This window comes from Bos grunniens, chromosome 8 (assembly GCF_055505025.1).
Source record: "Bos grunniens cultivar Pamir isolate PY7600 chromosome 8, Bosgru_T2T1.0, whole genome shotgun sequence".
Taxonomy (NCBI): domain Eukaryota; kingdom Metazoa; phylum Chordata; class Mammalia; order Artiodactyla; family Bovidae; genus Bos; species Bos grunniens.
This window is the reverse complement of record NC_141172.1, coordinates 85,163,809-85,179,555: the sequence shown is the minus strand read 5'-3', so window position 1 is coordinate 85,179,555 and position 15,747 is coordinate 85,163,809. Positions and strand designations below refer to the sequence as shown.

The 15,747-nt window shown below is 40.9% G+C and overlaps 1 protein-coding gene across 8 annotated transcripts in view; it reads right to left on the bottom strand.

Moving 5' to 3' along the window:
* Nucleotides 1-14,938, bottom strand: part of ZNF169 (zinc finger protein 169) — a 54,912-nt gene extending 39,974 nt beyond the window's left edge. For 4 of the 8 annotated variants that reach the window (XM_086315649.1, XM_086315650.1, XM_086315647.1 and 1 more), the window contains exons 1-2: nt 14,868-14,938; nt 2,361-2,446 (exon numbers count right to left, since the gene is read on the bottom strand). Coding sequence is in view for 2 of the 8 variants with exons in the window: in XM_086315647.1 (XP_086171773.1) it covers nt 2,361-2,438 (78 nt within the window). In the remaining 6 variants the exon portion in view is untranslated. The remainder of the gene's footprint in view (nt 1-2,360; nt 2,447-14,867) is intronic. The other 4 variants (XM_086315651.1, XM_086315652.1, XM_086315653.1 and 1 more) reach the window with 1 other exon arrangement.
* Nucleotides 14,939-15,747: the final 809 nt, after the last annotated feature.

Genomic DNA, 15,747 nt, shown 5'->3' with positions numbered 1-15,747 from the left:
CTGCCATCTCTGGGGTCGCACAGAGTCGGACATGACTGAAGCATCTTAGCAGCAGCAGCAGCAAGCATACCTCTGCCCACCAGAGCAAGACCCAGTTTTTCTCACCACCAGTCTCTCCCATCAGGAAGCTTATACAAGCCTCTCAGCCTCTTCCATCAGAGGGCAGACAGAAGAAGCAAGAAGAACTACAATCCCACAGTAGCTAGAAAACCACTAGTAGCTAGAAAGTTAACCAGGATGAAAAAGCAGAGGGTTTTGTCCCAGATGAAGGGACAAGATAAAGTTCCAGAAAAACAACCAAATGAAGGAGATAGGCAACCTTTCTTCTCTGCAATCATCCTCTGTGTTTTTTTTTCAGTCTAACTTTATTGAGGCTCTTGATGGCTAAGTCGAAGATCTATCCTGATAAATGTCACATGGCACCTGAAAATATGCTATTTTCAAATATCTTTGATATCAATTTCTAATATAATTTCACAGTGATAAGAGAATAGACTGCATGATTTCAACATTTTTAGACCATGAAATTTTGGCACCTTGTTTTATGTCCCTGGATATGTTCCAGTGTCTCCTAGTTTACAGTCTATAGGAACTTGAATAGAATTTGTATCCTACTATTGTGTGAAAATTGTATAAATTTTAATTATGCTGAATTCATTCACAGTGCTTTTCAGGTCTACTAAACCCTTCTACTTCTCTATATTCTATTAATTTATGAGAGTTTGAAACTCCAACTAAAAATCTTAACTTTTCTACTTAAAAAAATAATTATAATATACTGGAACTATATGTAACATTGTTCTGTATTTTCCAAGTCTCCTGTGAATATGTTATCACACTTTCACAATTTAAAAAAATTAAATATTAAAAAATAAAAACAAAGCTACTCAGATGCTCATGCCCTGGGTTCAATTTTTAATTAATGAATAAAAGGGAAAAAATGTATATTGAGAGATGATGGTCATAGACAGGATATGGTTCAGGGTGTGCCAAGGATCCCACAGGAAGGGGCAGGAAAATAATGTTTCATTTTGGCCAAGAATGTCTCTCTATTAATATCAGTAATGGTAAAGAGAAACCTATAAAAGAAATTCCCCCCACAAATACCTTAGGAAACATTCTGAATTGCATGTACTGCATAAACACTTTCTCTCAAATAAAAGATTTGACAATTGAGGGACATACAGCCCTCAATGTTATCTGATAACATCAAAATCAAGTATTTTTAACTTATACAGTAACAGGCAAATACCTACCATATGAGCTCAGCAGTTCAGATCTAACAAAAAAATTTTATACTTGTCATATTTTTTATTACAGGCAACACAAAATTTAATTAGACCAACTGACACTATTTTTTGTAAATGATAATAATCAATAGAAGTATCCCACCTGGCGTCTGTTTAGGCAGTCAGTAAACATTAACTCCATTTGATTATGTCAAGGTCACAAGCTGCCTAGTCTTAGGGATTAGAAAATCTTTCATTTAGGACATATATTCATTCAATTACTACTTATGGCAAACTTCTCAAAATCCTTCAAACCTAACTTGTTCCAAGTTCAAGCCCAAACTCCTCAGCCTGGATTTCAGGATTCTGGTTGAACTATCTCCATTCAGACTCAGAGTGGGTAAAAGCAAAACCTTCAGAGCCGAGGCAAGTAATGAATGAATGAAGCAGGCACTTCAGCCATGGGGTCAAGGGGCACGAGAGGCTGTGACTACACCATGGGGATGCTGTTTGGTTCCAGCTACTTGTCATATGCACCAAGAATGTGGACTCAGGACTTAGGTGTATTCTTCCAATTTTTAAGTGTGGAAAACTCGTTTAAATATAAAGCATGGGGCCAGCCAAATTATAGCTACCCATGAATCACCAGCAGACAGCAAGTCAGCATCCTCACCTCTACACAGAGAAAACTGATGTAACAAAAGGCCACGGACGGCTCCAAGCTTCCCATATGACGAGGGACAGCCTGCAGATCCCCTGGTCTCAGAGACGTGCTAGGCTTCCAGTCACATTCTCACAGAAATACATTCCTTCAGCTCTTCAACTTGCCATATCTGTCAGGGTCAGCTCAGGCAGCTCCTCCTTTGAAAGCCTTCCTTCACTCTTTTAGGCCCTGGAATCACTGGGCACATAACCATAATTGTGTTTCAACTGTGCTGATGACAATTTACTACTTGATGAATGTATAGCTCATGAATGGACCAGAGGAGTCCAAGAAAAGGCTCCAGGTAAGACAAGTCACACCTCCAAGATCAGAGGTAGGTACAGCCTAACACCATCAAGGCAGCTCCGGTACACGACAAAAGAAATGGGTCCATCCTATAAGAGCTAGGAAGAAATTTTAGGACTCACCTCATCCCTAGTAGTCAGGAGCCCTAGGGCCATGTTCTTAGTCTGGTGAGTGCTCTTCCTAGAGAAGACTCGTCGCATAGGCAGAGCTAGAGAAAGAGAAGAAAGGGATGTGTAGGAGGAGTACCCATCTATCCAGCCTCACAGTTTAGCAGAGGCAAGAAGGAGGTAAGGAAAGCAGGTTGAAGATGGTATCAGAGGCCTCCCTTCTTTTTTTAATTTAAAAAACTATATCTTATTGGCATATATTAGACACACAATTATACACGTATTTAAAGTATACAGCTTAGTAAGTTTGAAATACTTATACACCTGTGAAAACATCACAACACCGAAGAGAGTAAATTTATTAGTCATTTCCAAAAATGACTAATGTGCTCCTTTGTAATCTTTCACTCCCCTCCCCAACAGCCATTGATCTGCATTTTGTTATCAAAGATTTCTTACATTTACATTTTCCAGTTTTTTTTTAATTTGTTTAAATTGGAGGATAATTGCTTTACAATATTGTGTTGATTTCATCCATACATCAACATGAATCAGCCATAGGTATATATATGTCCCCTCTCTCTTGAACCTCCTCCCACATCCCACCCCATCCCATCCTTTTAGGTTGTCACAGATTATGTTTGAGCTTGATGAGTCACACTGCAAACTCCCACTGCATATCTATTTTATATATGGTAATGTGCATGTTTCAGTGCTACTCTCTCAATTTGCCCCACCCTCTCCTTCCCCCACTCTGTCCACAAGTCTGTTCTTTATGTCAATGTCTCCACTGCTGCCCTGCAAACAGATACATCAGTGTCATCTTTCTAGATTTCATATACACACATTAATATGTAACATTTGTTTTTCTCTTTCTGACTTACTTCACTGTGCATAATAGGTTCAAGGTTCAACCACATCATTAGAACTGACTCAAATGCATTCCTTTATACAGTTGAATAATATTCCATTGTATATATGTACCACAACTTCATTATCCATTCATCTGTCGATGGACATCTACTTTGCTTCCATGTCCAAGCTACTGTAAATAGTGCTCAATGAACACTGGAGTACATGTGTCTTTTTCAACTATGGCTTTCTCACACTGTATGTCCAATAGTGGGATTGTTGGGTCATATGGTAATTTTATTCCTAGTTTTTAAGGAAAAACAATATGGAAAACAATTTCCATATTGTTCTCCATAATGGCTATATCAATTTATATTCCTATCAACAGTACAAGAGAGTTCTTTTTTCTCCACATCCTCTCCACCATTTACTGACTGAAGATTTTTTTGATGACCAGTGTGAGATGATACCTCATCGTAGTTTTGATTTCTCATCTAATAATGAGGGATGTTGAGCATCTTTCCATGTGTTTATTAGCCACCCAGTTGTCTTCTTTGGAGAAATGTCTGTTTAGGTCTTCTGCCCACTTTTTGATTGGGCTGTTTGCTTTTCTAATACTGAGCTGTTTGAGCTGCTTATACATTTTGGAGATTAATCCTTTATTAGTTACTTCATCTGCAGTTATTTTCTCCCATTCTGAGGGTTGTCTTCTCATCTTATTTATTGTTTCCTTTGCTGTGAAAAGCTTTTAAGTTTAATTAGGCCCCACTTGTTTATTTTTTTCTTTTAATTTCCATTACTCTAGAAGATGGGTCATGGAGGATCTTGCTGTGATTTACATCATAGAGCATTCTGCCTATGTTTTCAAGTTTTATAGTTTTTGGTCTTACCTTAAGATCTTTGATCCATTTCAAGTTTATCTTTGTGTATGGTGTTAGGAAGTGTTCTAATGTCATTCTTTTACACATAGCTGTCCAGTTTTCCCAGCTCCACTTATTGAAGAAACTGTCTCTTCTCCACTGTACACTCTTGCCTCCTTTATCAAAATTAAGGTGCCCATGCTGCTACTGCTGCTCAGTCACTTCAGTCGTGTCCGACTCTGTGAGACTCCATAGACGGCAGCCCACCAGGCTCTGCTGTCCCTGAGATTCTACAGGCAAGAACACTGGAGTGGGTTGCCATTTCCCTCTCCAATGCATGAAAGTGAAAAGTGAAAGTGAAGTCGCTCAGTCGTGTCTGACTCTTAGCGACCCCATGGACTGTAGCCCACCAGGCTCCTTCATCCATGGGATTTTCCAGGCAAGAGTACTGGAGTAGGGTGCCATAGGTGCATGGATTTATTTCTGGGCTTTCTATCTTGTGCCATTGGTCTGTATTTCTGTTTTTGTGCCGCACGATACTGTCTTGATGACTATAGCTTTGTAGTATAGTCTGAAGTCAGGAAGATTGATTCCTCCAGCTCCATTCTTCTTTCTCAAGATTGCTTTGGCTATTCAGGGTCTTCTGTGTTTGCATATCAATTGTGAGACATTTTGTTCTACTTCTGTGAAAAATGCCATTGGTAGTTTGATCAGAATTGCACTGAATCTGTAGATTGCTTTGGGTAGTATAGTCACTATCACAATATTGATTCTTCCAATCCAGGAGCATGGCATCTCTCTCCATCTGTCTAGGTCATCTTTGATTTCTTTCATCAGTGTCTTACAGTTTTCTGTATACAGCTCTTTTGTCTTCCTAGGTAGGTTTGTTCCTAGGTATTTTGTTCTTTTTGTTGCAATGTAAATGGGATTGATCCCTTAATTTCGTTCTGACTTTTCATTGTTAGTGTATAGGAATACAACTGACTTCTGTGTCTTAATTTTATATCCTGCAAATTTACTAATTTCACTGATTAGGTCTAGCAATTTTCTGATAGTATCTTTAGGCTTTTCTATGTATAGTATCATGTCATCTTCAAACAGTAAGAGTTTGACTTCTTTTCCAATTCTAGATTCATTTCTTTTTCTTCTCTGTTTGCCACAGCTAGGACTTCCAAAACTATGTTGAATATTAGTGGCTAGAGTGGGCCCCCTTGTCTTGTTCCTAGTCTTAGAGGAAATGCTTTCAGTTTTTCACCATTGAGGATAATGGTGAAAATGGTTTGCTGTGGGTTTATCATATGTGGATATTATTATGTTGAGGATTTTTTTATCTATGTTCATCAGTGATATTGGCCTATAATTTTCTGTGTGATGTCATTATCTAGTTTTGGTATCAAGGTATTGGTGGCCTCATAGAATGAGTTTGTACGTTTTCTTCCTCTGCAATTTTTTGGAAGAGTTTAAGGACAGGCATTAGCTGTTCTCTAAATATTTGACAGAATTCACTTGTGAAGTCATCTGGCCTTAGGCTTTTGTTTTTTGGGAGATTCTTCTCACAGTCTCAATTTCAGTGCTTGTGATAGGTTGTCCATAATTTTCTATTTCTTCCTGGTTCAGTCTTGGAAAGTTAAATTTTTCTAAGAATCTGTCCATTTCTTCAGGTTGTCCATTTTACTGGCATATAGCTGTTTGTAATAGTCTCTTATAATTCTTTGTATTTCTGCATTGTCTGCTGTAACCTCTCCTTTCTCATTTCTAATTTTGTTGATTTGAGGCTTCTCCCTTTTTTTCTTGATGAGTCTGGCTTGTGGTTTGTAAAATTCGTTTATCTTCTCTAAGAATCAGCTTTTAGTTTTATTAATCTTTACTATTGTTTCCTTCTTTTCATTAATTTCTGCTCTGATCTTTACGACTTCTCTCCTTCTACTAACTTGGGAGGTTTTTGGTTCTTCTTTGTGTAAATTAGGTTGTCTATTTGATGTTTTTATTATTTCTTGAGGTAAGACTGTATTGCTATAAACTTCCTTCTTAGAATTGCTTTTGTTACATACCATAGATTTTGAGTCATGTCTTTGTTGTTATTTGTTTCTAGGGATTGCTTTACTTCCCCTTTTATTTCTTCAGTAACCTGTTGGTTATTTAGAAATATATTCTTTAATCTGAATATATTTGTGCTTTTTACAGTTTCCCCCCTGTAATTAGTATCTAGTCTCATAGCAGTGTGATCAAAAAAGATGCTTGATACTATATCAATTTTCTTAAATTTACAAAGGCTTGATTGTTGACCCAAGATGTGGTCTATCCTGGAAAATGTTCCATGTACACTTGAGAAGAAAGTGTATTCTTCTGCATGTAGATACAACGTCCTAGAGATTTCAATCAGGTACATCTGGTCTAATGTGTCATTTAAGGCTTATATTTCCTTATTAATTTTCTGTTTTGATGATCTGTCCATTGGCGTAAGTGGGGTGTTAAAGTCCCCTACAATTATTGTATTACTGTCAATTTCCCCTTTTGTGTCTGTTCAGTTCAGTCACTCAGTCATGTCCGACTCTTTGTGACCCCATGAATCGCAGCACGCCAGGCCTCCCTATCCATCACCAACTCCTGGAGTTCACCCAAACTCATGTGCATTGAGTCGGTGATGCCATCCAGCCATCTCATCCTCTGTCGTCCCCTTCTCCTCCTGCCCCCAATCCCTCCCAGCATCAGGGTCTTTTCCAGAGTCAACTCTTTGCACAAGGTGGCCAAAGTATTGGAGTTTCAGCCTCAGCATCAGTCCTTCCAGTGAACACCCAGGAATGGTCTCTTTTAGGATGGACTGGTTGGATCTCCTTGTAGTCCAAGGGACTCTCAAGAGTCTTCTCCAACACCACAGTTCAAAAGCATCAATTCTTTGGCGCTCAGCTTTCTTCACAGTCCAACTCTCACATCCATACATGACAACTGGAAAAACCATAGCCTTGACTAGACGGACCTTTGTTGGCAAAGTAATATCTCTGCTGTTTAATATGCTATCTAGGTTGGTCATAACAACCTTCCAAGGAGTAAGCAACTTTTAATTTCTGTTAGTGTTCATCTTATGTATTGATATGCTCCTATGTTGGGTGCATAAATACTTACAATTGTTATGTCTTCTTGGATTGATCCCTTGATCATCATATAGTGTCCTTCCTTATCTCTTCTATTAATAATATTCTTTATTTCATGGTTTATTTGATTTGAGAATTGCTACTCTTCTTTTGATTTCCATTGGCATGAAATATCTTTTTCCATCCTCTCACTTTCAGTCTGTATGTGTTTCCAGGTCCAAAGTGGGTCTCCTATAGACAGCATACATATGAGTCTTGTTTTTGTGTCCATTTAGCCAGTCTGTGTGTTTTGGGTGGAGCATTTAATCCATTTACACTTAAAGTAATTGTTGATATATATATGTTCCCGTTGGCATTTTCTTAACTGTTTTGGGTTTGTTTTTGTAGGCTTCCTTCCCTCATGTTTCCTGCCTATAGAAGTCCCTTTAACATTTGTTGTGAAGCTAGTTTGGTGGTGCTAAATTCTCTTAACTTTTCCTTGTCTTTAGCTTTTGATTTCTCCATCAATATTCAATGAGATCCTTGCTGGGTAAAGTAATCTTGGTTGTATATTTTTCCCTTTCAGCACTTTAAATGTATCCTGTCATTCCTTTCTGGCCTGCAGAGTTTCTGCTGAAAGATCAGCTGTTAATCATATGGAGTTTCCTTTGTATGTTACTCACTGCTTTTCCCTTGTTGCTTTTGTGTTTAATCTTTGTTAGTATGATTAGTATATGTCTTGGTATGTTTCTTCTTGGGTTTAGCCTCAGTGGGACTCTCTGGGCTTCTTAGACTTGATGGACTATTTCCTTTCCCATGTTAGGACAATTTTCAACTATAATCATTTCAAAAATTTTCTCAGACCCTTTCTTTTTCTCTTCTTCTTCTGGGACCCCTATAATTTGAATGTTGATGCAGTTACTATTTGACCAGATGTCTCTGAGACTATCCTTTATTCATTTCATTCTTTTTCCTTTACTCTGCTCTTCAGCAGTTATTTCTACCATTCTACCTTCCAATTTACTTATCTATTGTTCTGCCTCAGTTATTCTGCTATTGATCCCTTCCTGAGTATTTTTAATTTCAGTAATTGTTTTGTTTGAATGTGTTAACTGATTCTTGCATTTTCTCCATTCTATTTCCAAAGTTTTGGATCATCTTTATTACCATTACTCTGAATTCTTTTCATGTAGTTTGCTTATTTCCTCTTTGTTTATTTGAGTTTTGAACTTGCTCCTTCATTTGTGTAATATTTCTCTGTCTTTTCATTTTTTTTTTTCTAATTTACTAGTTTGAAGTCTCCTTTCCCCAGGTTTTAGGGTCATAGTTCTTCCTTTTGGTCTCTGCCCTTGGTGGTTGAGATTGGTCCATTAGTTTGGACAAGCTTCTTATTTGGAGGGACTTGTACCTACATTCTAGTGGGAGGAGGTGAGTTTTTTTTCCCTCTGATGGGAAGGGCTATGTGAAATGCCTTTTGGGGGAGTGTCTGTGGGAAGTCTGTCTGCTGATGACTGGGTTTGTGTTTTCGTCATGCTTCTTATTTGGGTGAGGCATCCTGCACTGTGTGTTGCCAGCAGCTTGGTGGCATCAGGTCTTGGACAGAAGTGGAAGCCTTCGTGGGAGTTCTCAGTAATTAGTACTCTCTGGGATCAGGAGTTCTCTGTCAGTCTAGTGTCCTGGACTCAGTGCTCCCACTCCAGAGAGAGTTGCCCATTCTTAACCAGTGTCCTGTACATAAGGCCCCCAGAGCTGGACCAGTAGCAGGTTCAGCCCCAATCTCTAGTTGGCAAATGAAGCCCACAGCCCCACCAACTGGGTAAGACTCTATTAAATCACTGAATGGACTCTATTAATAGGAAAGGGTCTCATAGTGCCCACAAGTGAGCATTCATGGTGAGAAATGGTGACTTATCATAGTAAAAACAGAAGTTCTTCATCTACATCAGCCCTAAGGACAAGGCCTAGGAAATTCAAAACAGAAAGGGCACTACAGTTCAAACAGAATGTAGATTTGGAGAGAAATCTGAAGCTGGATAGAAGCCATAACCTGGCTCTTCCTTCCCCTCCACTTATATACCCAAGATTTGAAATGTGATATTTGAAAGTAAGAATGGACAGTCATAAAATACCCTAGGTCTTCAGCAAGTCAATTTCATGACAAAATTTTTTAGAGGGGAGATTTTCCTTAACACAAATCCACTTAAGAAATAAACATCATTCTTCAGGTGTCATCTATTAGCTTCAACTGACTAATCTGCACAAGTGAAAGTGAATGTGTTAGTGGCTCAGTTGTGTCTGACTCCTTGCGACTCCATGGACTGCAGCCCGCCAGGCTCCTCTGTACCTGGGATTTCCCAGGCAAGAATACTGGAGTGGGTTGCCATTCCCTTCTCCAGGCAGTCTTCCCAACCCAGGTATCAAACCCAGTCTCCTTCACTGCAAGCAGATTCTTTACCATCTGAGCCACTAGGAATCTGCACAAACGAACTGAAAAACATTTTGGGAACTATGAAGGCCAATTCAAATGAACTGGGTATTAGGTGACATTAGAGAATTACTGTGAATATTGTTAGGTAAGATCATGATATTCTGGATACAGAGAAAAATCATTATTAAGAAATGAAGCTGAAGTGCTGAGAGTAAAATGACATAATTTGCAATTTTTGTTGTTGTTGTTGTTAAGACTTCAACAAGTTAATAGTATAAAAAGAGAAAGGTCTTATGGAATAAAAGGAGACTGAAGAGATATTCAAATGCCATGTGTGGACCTTATTTAGACATTTTGGAGGCAATCAAGGAAATATGAACACTGATGAGATATTAGATGACATTAAAGAATCAATGTTAATTTTGTTAGGCTTAGGTTAAAGATAGGCTGTGCTGATACTCTCTGCAAACAATTGTTGCTGTGCCTAAAAAAGTTAAAATCTACAATTAACAGCATTTGAAAGTGTACATTTGAATCAGTTCTAATGAGGTGGATGAAACTGGAGCCTATTATACACAGTGAAGTAAGCCAGAAAGAAAAACACCAATACAGTATACTAATGCATATATATGGAATTTAGAAAGATGGTAACAACCCTGTATACAAGACAGCAAAAGAGACACTGATGTATAGAATAGTCTTTTGGACTCTGTGGGAGAGGGAGAGGGTGAGATGATTTGGGAGAATGGCATTGAAATATGTATAATATCATATATGAAACGAGTTGCCAGTCCAGGCTCGATGCACGATACTGGATGCTTGGGGCTGGTGCACTGGGATGACCCAGAGGGATGGTATGGGGAGGGAGGAGGGAGGAGGGTTCAGGATGGGGAACACATGTATGCCTGTGGCAGATTCATTTCGATATATGGCAGAACCAATACAATATTGTAAAGTTTAAAAATAAAATAAAATTTAAAAAAAAAGTGAGAACCTATATGCTATCCTATTAAGATCAGAAACGAGGCAAGAATGTCACCTTTCACCACTCCTATTCAACATCAAGCTGGAATTCCAGGATAATGTAAGAAGACAAGAAAAGGAAATAACAGGTATACTGACTAGGAAAGAAGAAATAAAACTGTCTTTTCTGAAGATGACTTGATTGTCTATGTGGTGGTGGCGTTCAGTCACTAAGTCGTGTCTGACTCTTTGTGACCCCATGTACTATAGCCCACAGGTTCCTCTGTCCATGGAATTTTCCAGGCAAGAATACTAGAATGGGTTGCAATCGCCTTCTCCAGAGGATCTTCCTGACCCCAGGGATCAACCCCAGGTTTCCTGCATTGCAGGTGGATTCTTTACTGACTGAGCCACCAGGGAAGTCCAACTGTCTATGTAGAAAATCCAAGATTTCTTTCTAGAACATGTGATTATATAAAAGCTTCAGGACACAAGGTTAATATACAAAAATCAACTGCTTTCCTATATACCAGCCATGAACAGATGGAATTTGAAATCAAAAACATTACAGTAGCACCCAGAAAAATGAAATACTTAGATATAAGTCTTTTAAAAATTTGTAGAAGATATACATGAGGAAAACTACAAAACTCTGCTGAAAAAAATCAAAGGTCTAAAACAATGGATCGTCCATATTATGGATAGGTAGACTTGATATTCGGAGAAGGCAATGGCACCCCACTCCAGTACTCTTGCCTGGAGAATCCCATGGATGGAGGAGCCTGGTAGGCTGCAGTCCATGGGGTCACTAGAGTCGGACACGACTGAGCGATTTCACTTTCACTTTTCACTTTCATGCATTGGAGAAGGAAATGGCAACCCACTCCAGTGTTCTTGCCTGGAGAATCCCAGGGATGGTGGAGCCTGGTGGGCTGCCATCTATGGGGTCGCACAGAGTCGGACATGACTGAAGCGACTTAGCAGCAGCAGCAGCAGACTTGATATTGTTAAAATGTCAGTTCTTTCCAACTTGATCTATACATTCAATCCATCAAAATTCCAGCAAGTTACTTTGAAGGTATCAACAAACTGGTTCTAAAGTGTATATGGAGGAGAAGGAAATGGCAACCCACTCCAGTATTCTTGCCTGGAGAATCCCATAGACAGAGGAGCCTGGCAGGCTACAGTCCGTGGGGTTGCAAGAGTCAGACACGATTTAGTGCACTGTCTTACCCTAGAGATCCTGCCACATATACCACAAAACCCAAACATCCCCCAGTGACCTTGGCCCCACTGTTCCAATCACTCCCAGGTGGGAATTCAGGCACATGTCCACAGAGGTCACAGACAACATACATACGGTTCTGTTATGTCCCGTATATTACCCTTTCATGTCCCAAGGAAGACATTTTCTCTTAGAGATTTTCATTTAGTGTATCTTTAAAAAATCTTGTGTTAAACTTGCCTCCATCTTTTTCTTGGGTAAGGACAACCCAGAAATGGCCCTTTTGTGTCTGTGATGTTGCCATTCACAGCTTTCTTGATAGGCCTAGTACAATCTTGAGAACAGGGTTGCTGTATGCTGAATGTCAGACAGTAGCTCTTAGCTTTGCCTATCTTAGGTAGTTATGCTGTGCATTTTTTATTGGTGTACCATGTTTGATTTGTCCCTAATACCTTTGAAGTTTTTCTGAGAAATGAAATAATGCAACATGAACTTATTAAAATACATTTTAAGCCTTAATAAATAAAGTGTATATGGAAAGGCAAGTGACCAAGAAGAGACAACACAATACTAAAGAATAACAAAGTCAGAAGACTGACATGACTAGATTCTAAACTTACTATAAAGCTACAAGAATTAAATGTGTGGTATTGGCAAAAAAATAAATTTAAAAAAATAGACAAACAGATCAATGGAACAGAATAGAGCACACAGAAATAGACACGCATAAATAAAGTCAACAGAGCAAGAAAAAAATCAGTGGAGAACAGACTGTCTTTTCATTAAATGGCAGTACTGGAACAACTGAACTTCCACATACACAGACCTTATGTCTTCCACAAAAATCAACTTAAAATGGATAACAGACTTAAAGGCAAAGCATGAAACTATAAAACTCCTGGAAAATAACATGGGAAAAAATTTAGATGACCGGGGACTTGGCAATGTCTCTTCACATATGACAGCAAAAACACAATTCATGAAAAAAAAATGGTAAGCTGGATTCTGTTAAGATTTTTAAAATTCTGTTCTGTAAAAGATACTAGCAAGAAAATAAAAAGTCAAGTCACAGTCTGGAAAAAATACATGAAGTAAAAAATATGACAGAGTAGAAAAGAGACAAAGAAGCATAATCACTAAGTTAAATCATTTTAACTTAATCATTAAACTAAAAAAAAAAAACTTGGGCTTCCCTGGTGGCTCAGATGGTAAAGAATCTGCCTGCAATGCAGGAGACCCGGGTTTGATCCCTGGTTTGGGAAGATTCTAGAGAAGGGAACTGCTACCCACTCCAATATTCTTGCCTGGAGAATTCCATGGACAGAGGAGCCTGGAGGGCTACAGTCCATGGGGTCGCAAAGAGTCGGACACAGCTGAGCAACTAACACTAACTTAGAAAGCACACTGACCACACAGGACTCTTGCTCTAAAAACAGTACTTCTCACCATCACTGTTTTTCCACCACTCCAAGGCCCTGAGAATACAACAGTGTGAATGGATATGGAGAGAAACAATGCAGGAACAACTGCGAAGATGGAAAGACCTGATGAGGGCAGAGGAATGTGCCCTAGGACAGCTGTGCAGGAATGTACTCCATCAAAAACAAAACTCTCTTCCTGGGAAATCACTTGCAGCTCTGTGCCCAAGAGGAGATATGACTTAGGCATAAGATATCAAAGTCACACCCTCATTTAGTACCAAAGACACCATAAGAATATAACAAGGAAGTGCTATCATCTGAGGCAGGTCGGCCAGGCCCCTAGGAACCCTCTCCTCCCTAACAGGCAGTTTGCCTCTGAATGTGAGGGAGCAGACTGCTCCAAGGCAAAACCTGGTATGAGAGAAGTAGTTCCAGCTTCAGTGTTCTCTCCCAGTTCTTGGAAACCCCCAAGCCTGCAGTTGAGGAGCACTTCTCTAAAGTAAGGTATCAGATACAGGCATGGAAAGAAGAACAATACAAGGAACAGAATTGGGAAGTGGGTTTTAGAACAAGCCTTCTCTAACGTTATGCTGATAATCCAGCATGACATTAATCTTCTATGTGCCTATAAAGGTTAGTAAAAACAGGAATGAACACTATATTAACACATACCAGACCCCTGTTTTACCTCTTTCCACACTCCCAACAGCTCCAGGAGATTCAGTACTTTGCCCAAGGACACTCACATACAGGCAGACCTGTATGTGAACTCTCCCTATCGAGGCCAGGGCTCCCACAACAGGCTTGACATAGGCCCCCAGGGAGACGAAATGCCCAAAGAGATATACACCTGAGGTTGCAGATTTGGGGGAGAAAGAACATGGCTCTTGTTGAGAAGTGGTGAATCTGTGTGATGAATCCAGGAGACCTCACAGCTACTTCTGTGCATGTTTACAACGTTTTCATAAAGCAAAATTTAAAATAAAACTTAAGTCTGGACATTCTCTCATCCCCATTACTTCAGGGAGTCAGCCCACCAGTCAGTCCCCTATGGCTTGAACAAAGCTTTCTGCCCTGTGGGCTCCACTCCAAGCTGCTGGAAGAGCCCCAGCACCAGAGGAGTCAGACAACTTCGGGAGGAGTCGCAGATGTGAGCACAAGGGTGCCCCACGCAAACCCGGGTGTCTGACTCCCACCAGGCCCTTCCAACTCCCCCATGAGCCCGTGGGGCCCGAGGCCGCTGACCCAAGTTTCCCCCACCACCATTGTCAGTCAAGGTAAGTCTGAGTGTCTGCCCCATGCGAGTCCTCCCTGCAAAACCTAGGGACCAAGCGCTGCCTCCATCGCCAGGTAGGAATCATCCAGCTACACTCCCCCAGTTAACACCCAGGAAGAATGTCCAAGGCACGCGCTCAGCAATGGGGATGTCTGCCCCGGACAAAGGTTACTTGTGTCCCCCAAGCCACCCGCACTAGTCTTGACCCCTCAGGAAGGGCGCTGAGTACCCAGCACCGCTGGACACTGAGCGACCCGAGACCTCTGCCAACAGCTCCTCTGAGGTGGACCGCGCCTGACCCCGGGGGAAAAATAAAATCAAACCTCAAAGACCCCACGGACAGGGCGTACCAAACCCGCCCGCCCTCTCCCGGCTTTCCGGAGCCTCTCTCTCTTGGACTCAGCAGCCAGAGGCGGGATAGCTCACCACAAGCACTGAAAAACTGTCACCACGTCCAAAAACACGGCAGCGCGGCTCAGAAGTACGCTACCCACAACACCTCGGGGTGGGTACTACAATACCCAAAATTCCCCGGGGCGCGAGATCGCACAACCCTAAACGCTCCAGAGCTCAAGACCGCGCTCAGTGAGCTAGGGGCGCAGGACTACACTACCCACAATGCCCCGGGGAGAGGGCATGCCTCCCAACTGGACCTGACTCTTCAACTGTAGTACTCTCTCGCTCAAGTTTCAGAATTACAGTCACTTGTGCCCTTGGAGAAATTGTGAAAAATTAGACAAGAGCTTCCCTGGTGGCTCAGGCGGTAAAGAATCCGCCTGCAATGCGGGAGACCTGGGTTCGATTCCTGGGTTGGGAAGATCGCCTGGAAAAGGGCATGGCATCCCACTCCAGTATTCTGGTCTGGAGAATCTACGTGGACAGAGGAGCCTGGCGCGCTACAGTCCATGGGGTCGCAAAGAATCGGACACGACTGAGCGACTTAGCACAGCACGTAAGTTTACAGAGTAGACAAGATGTGGGGGTGGTAGTTCATGGCTTTGTGGTGGAGTGTGTGTTTCGCATTTATGAGATCCCTGTTTCAATCCCTGGCACCTCCATCTTCATGGGGTTTCCCAGGTGGCGCTAGTGGTAAAGAACCCTCTGTCAGTGCAGGTTAGATGTAAGAGGCGTGTATTTGATCCCTAGGTTAGGAAGATTCCCTGGAGAAGGGCACGGGACAACCCACTCCAGTATTCTTGACTGGAGAATTCCATGGACAGAGGAGCCTGGCGGGCTGCAGGCCATAATGTCGCACAGAGTTCGCCTGACGATTTAGCACAATTAAAGTCAAAGTGACTTTCAGGTA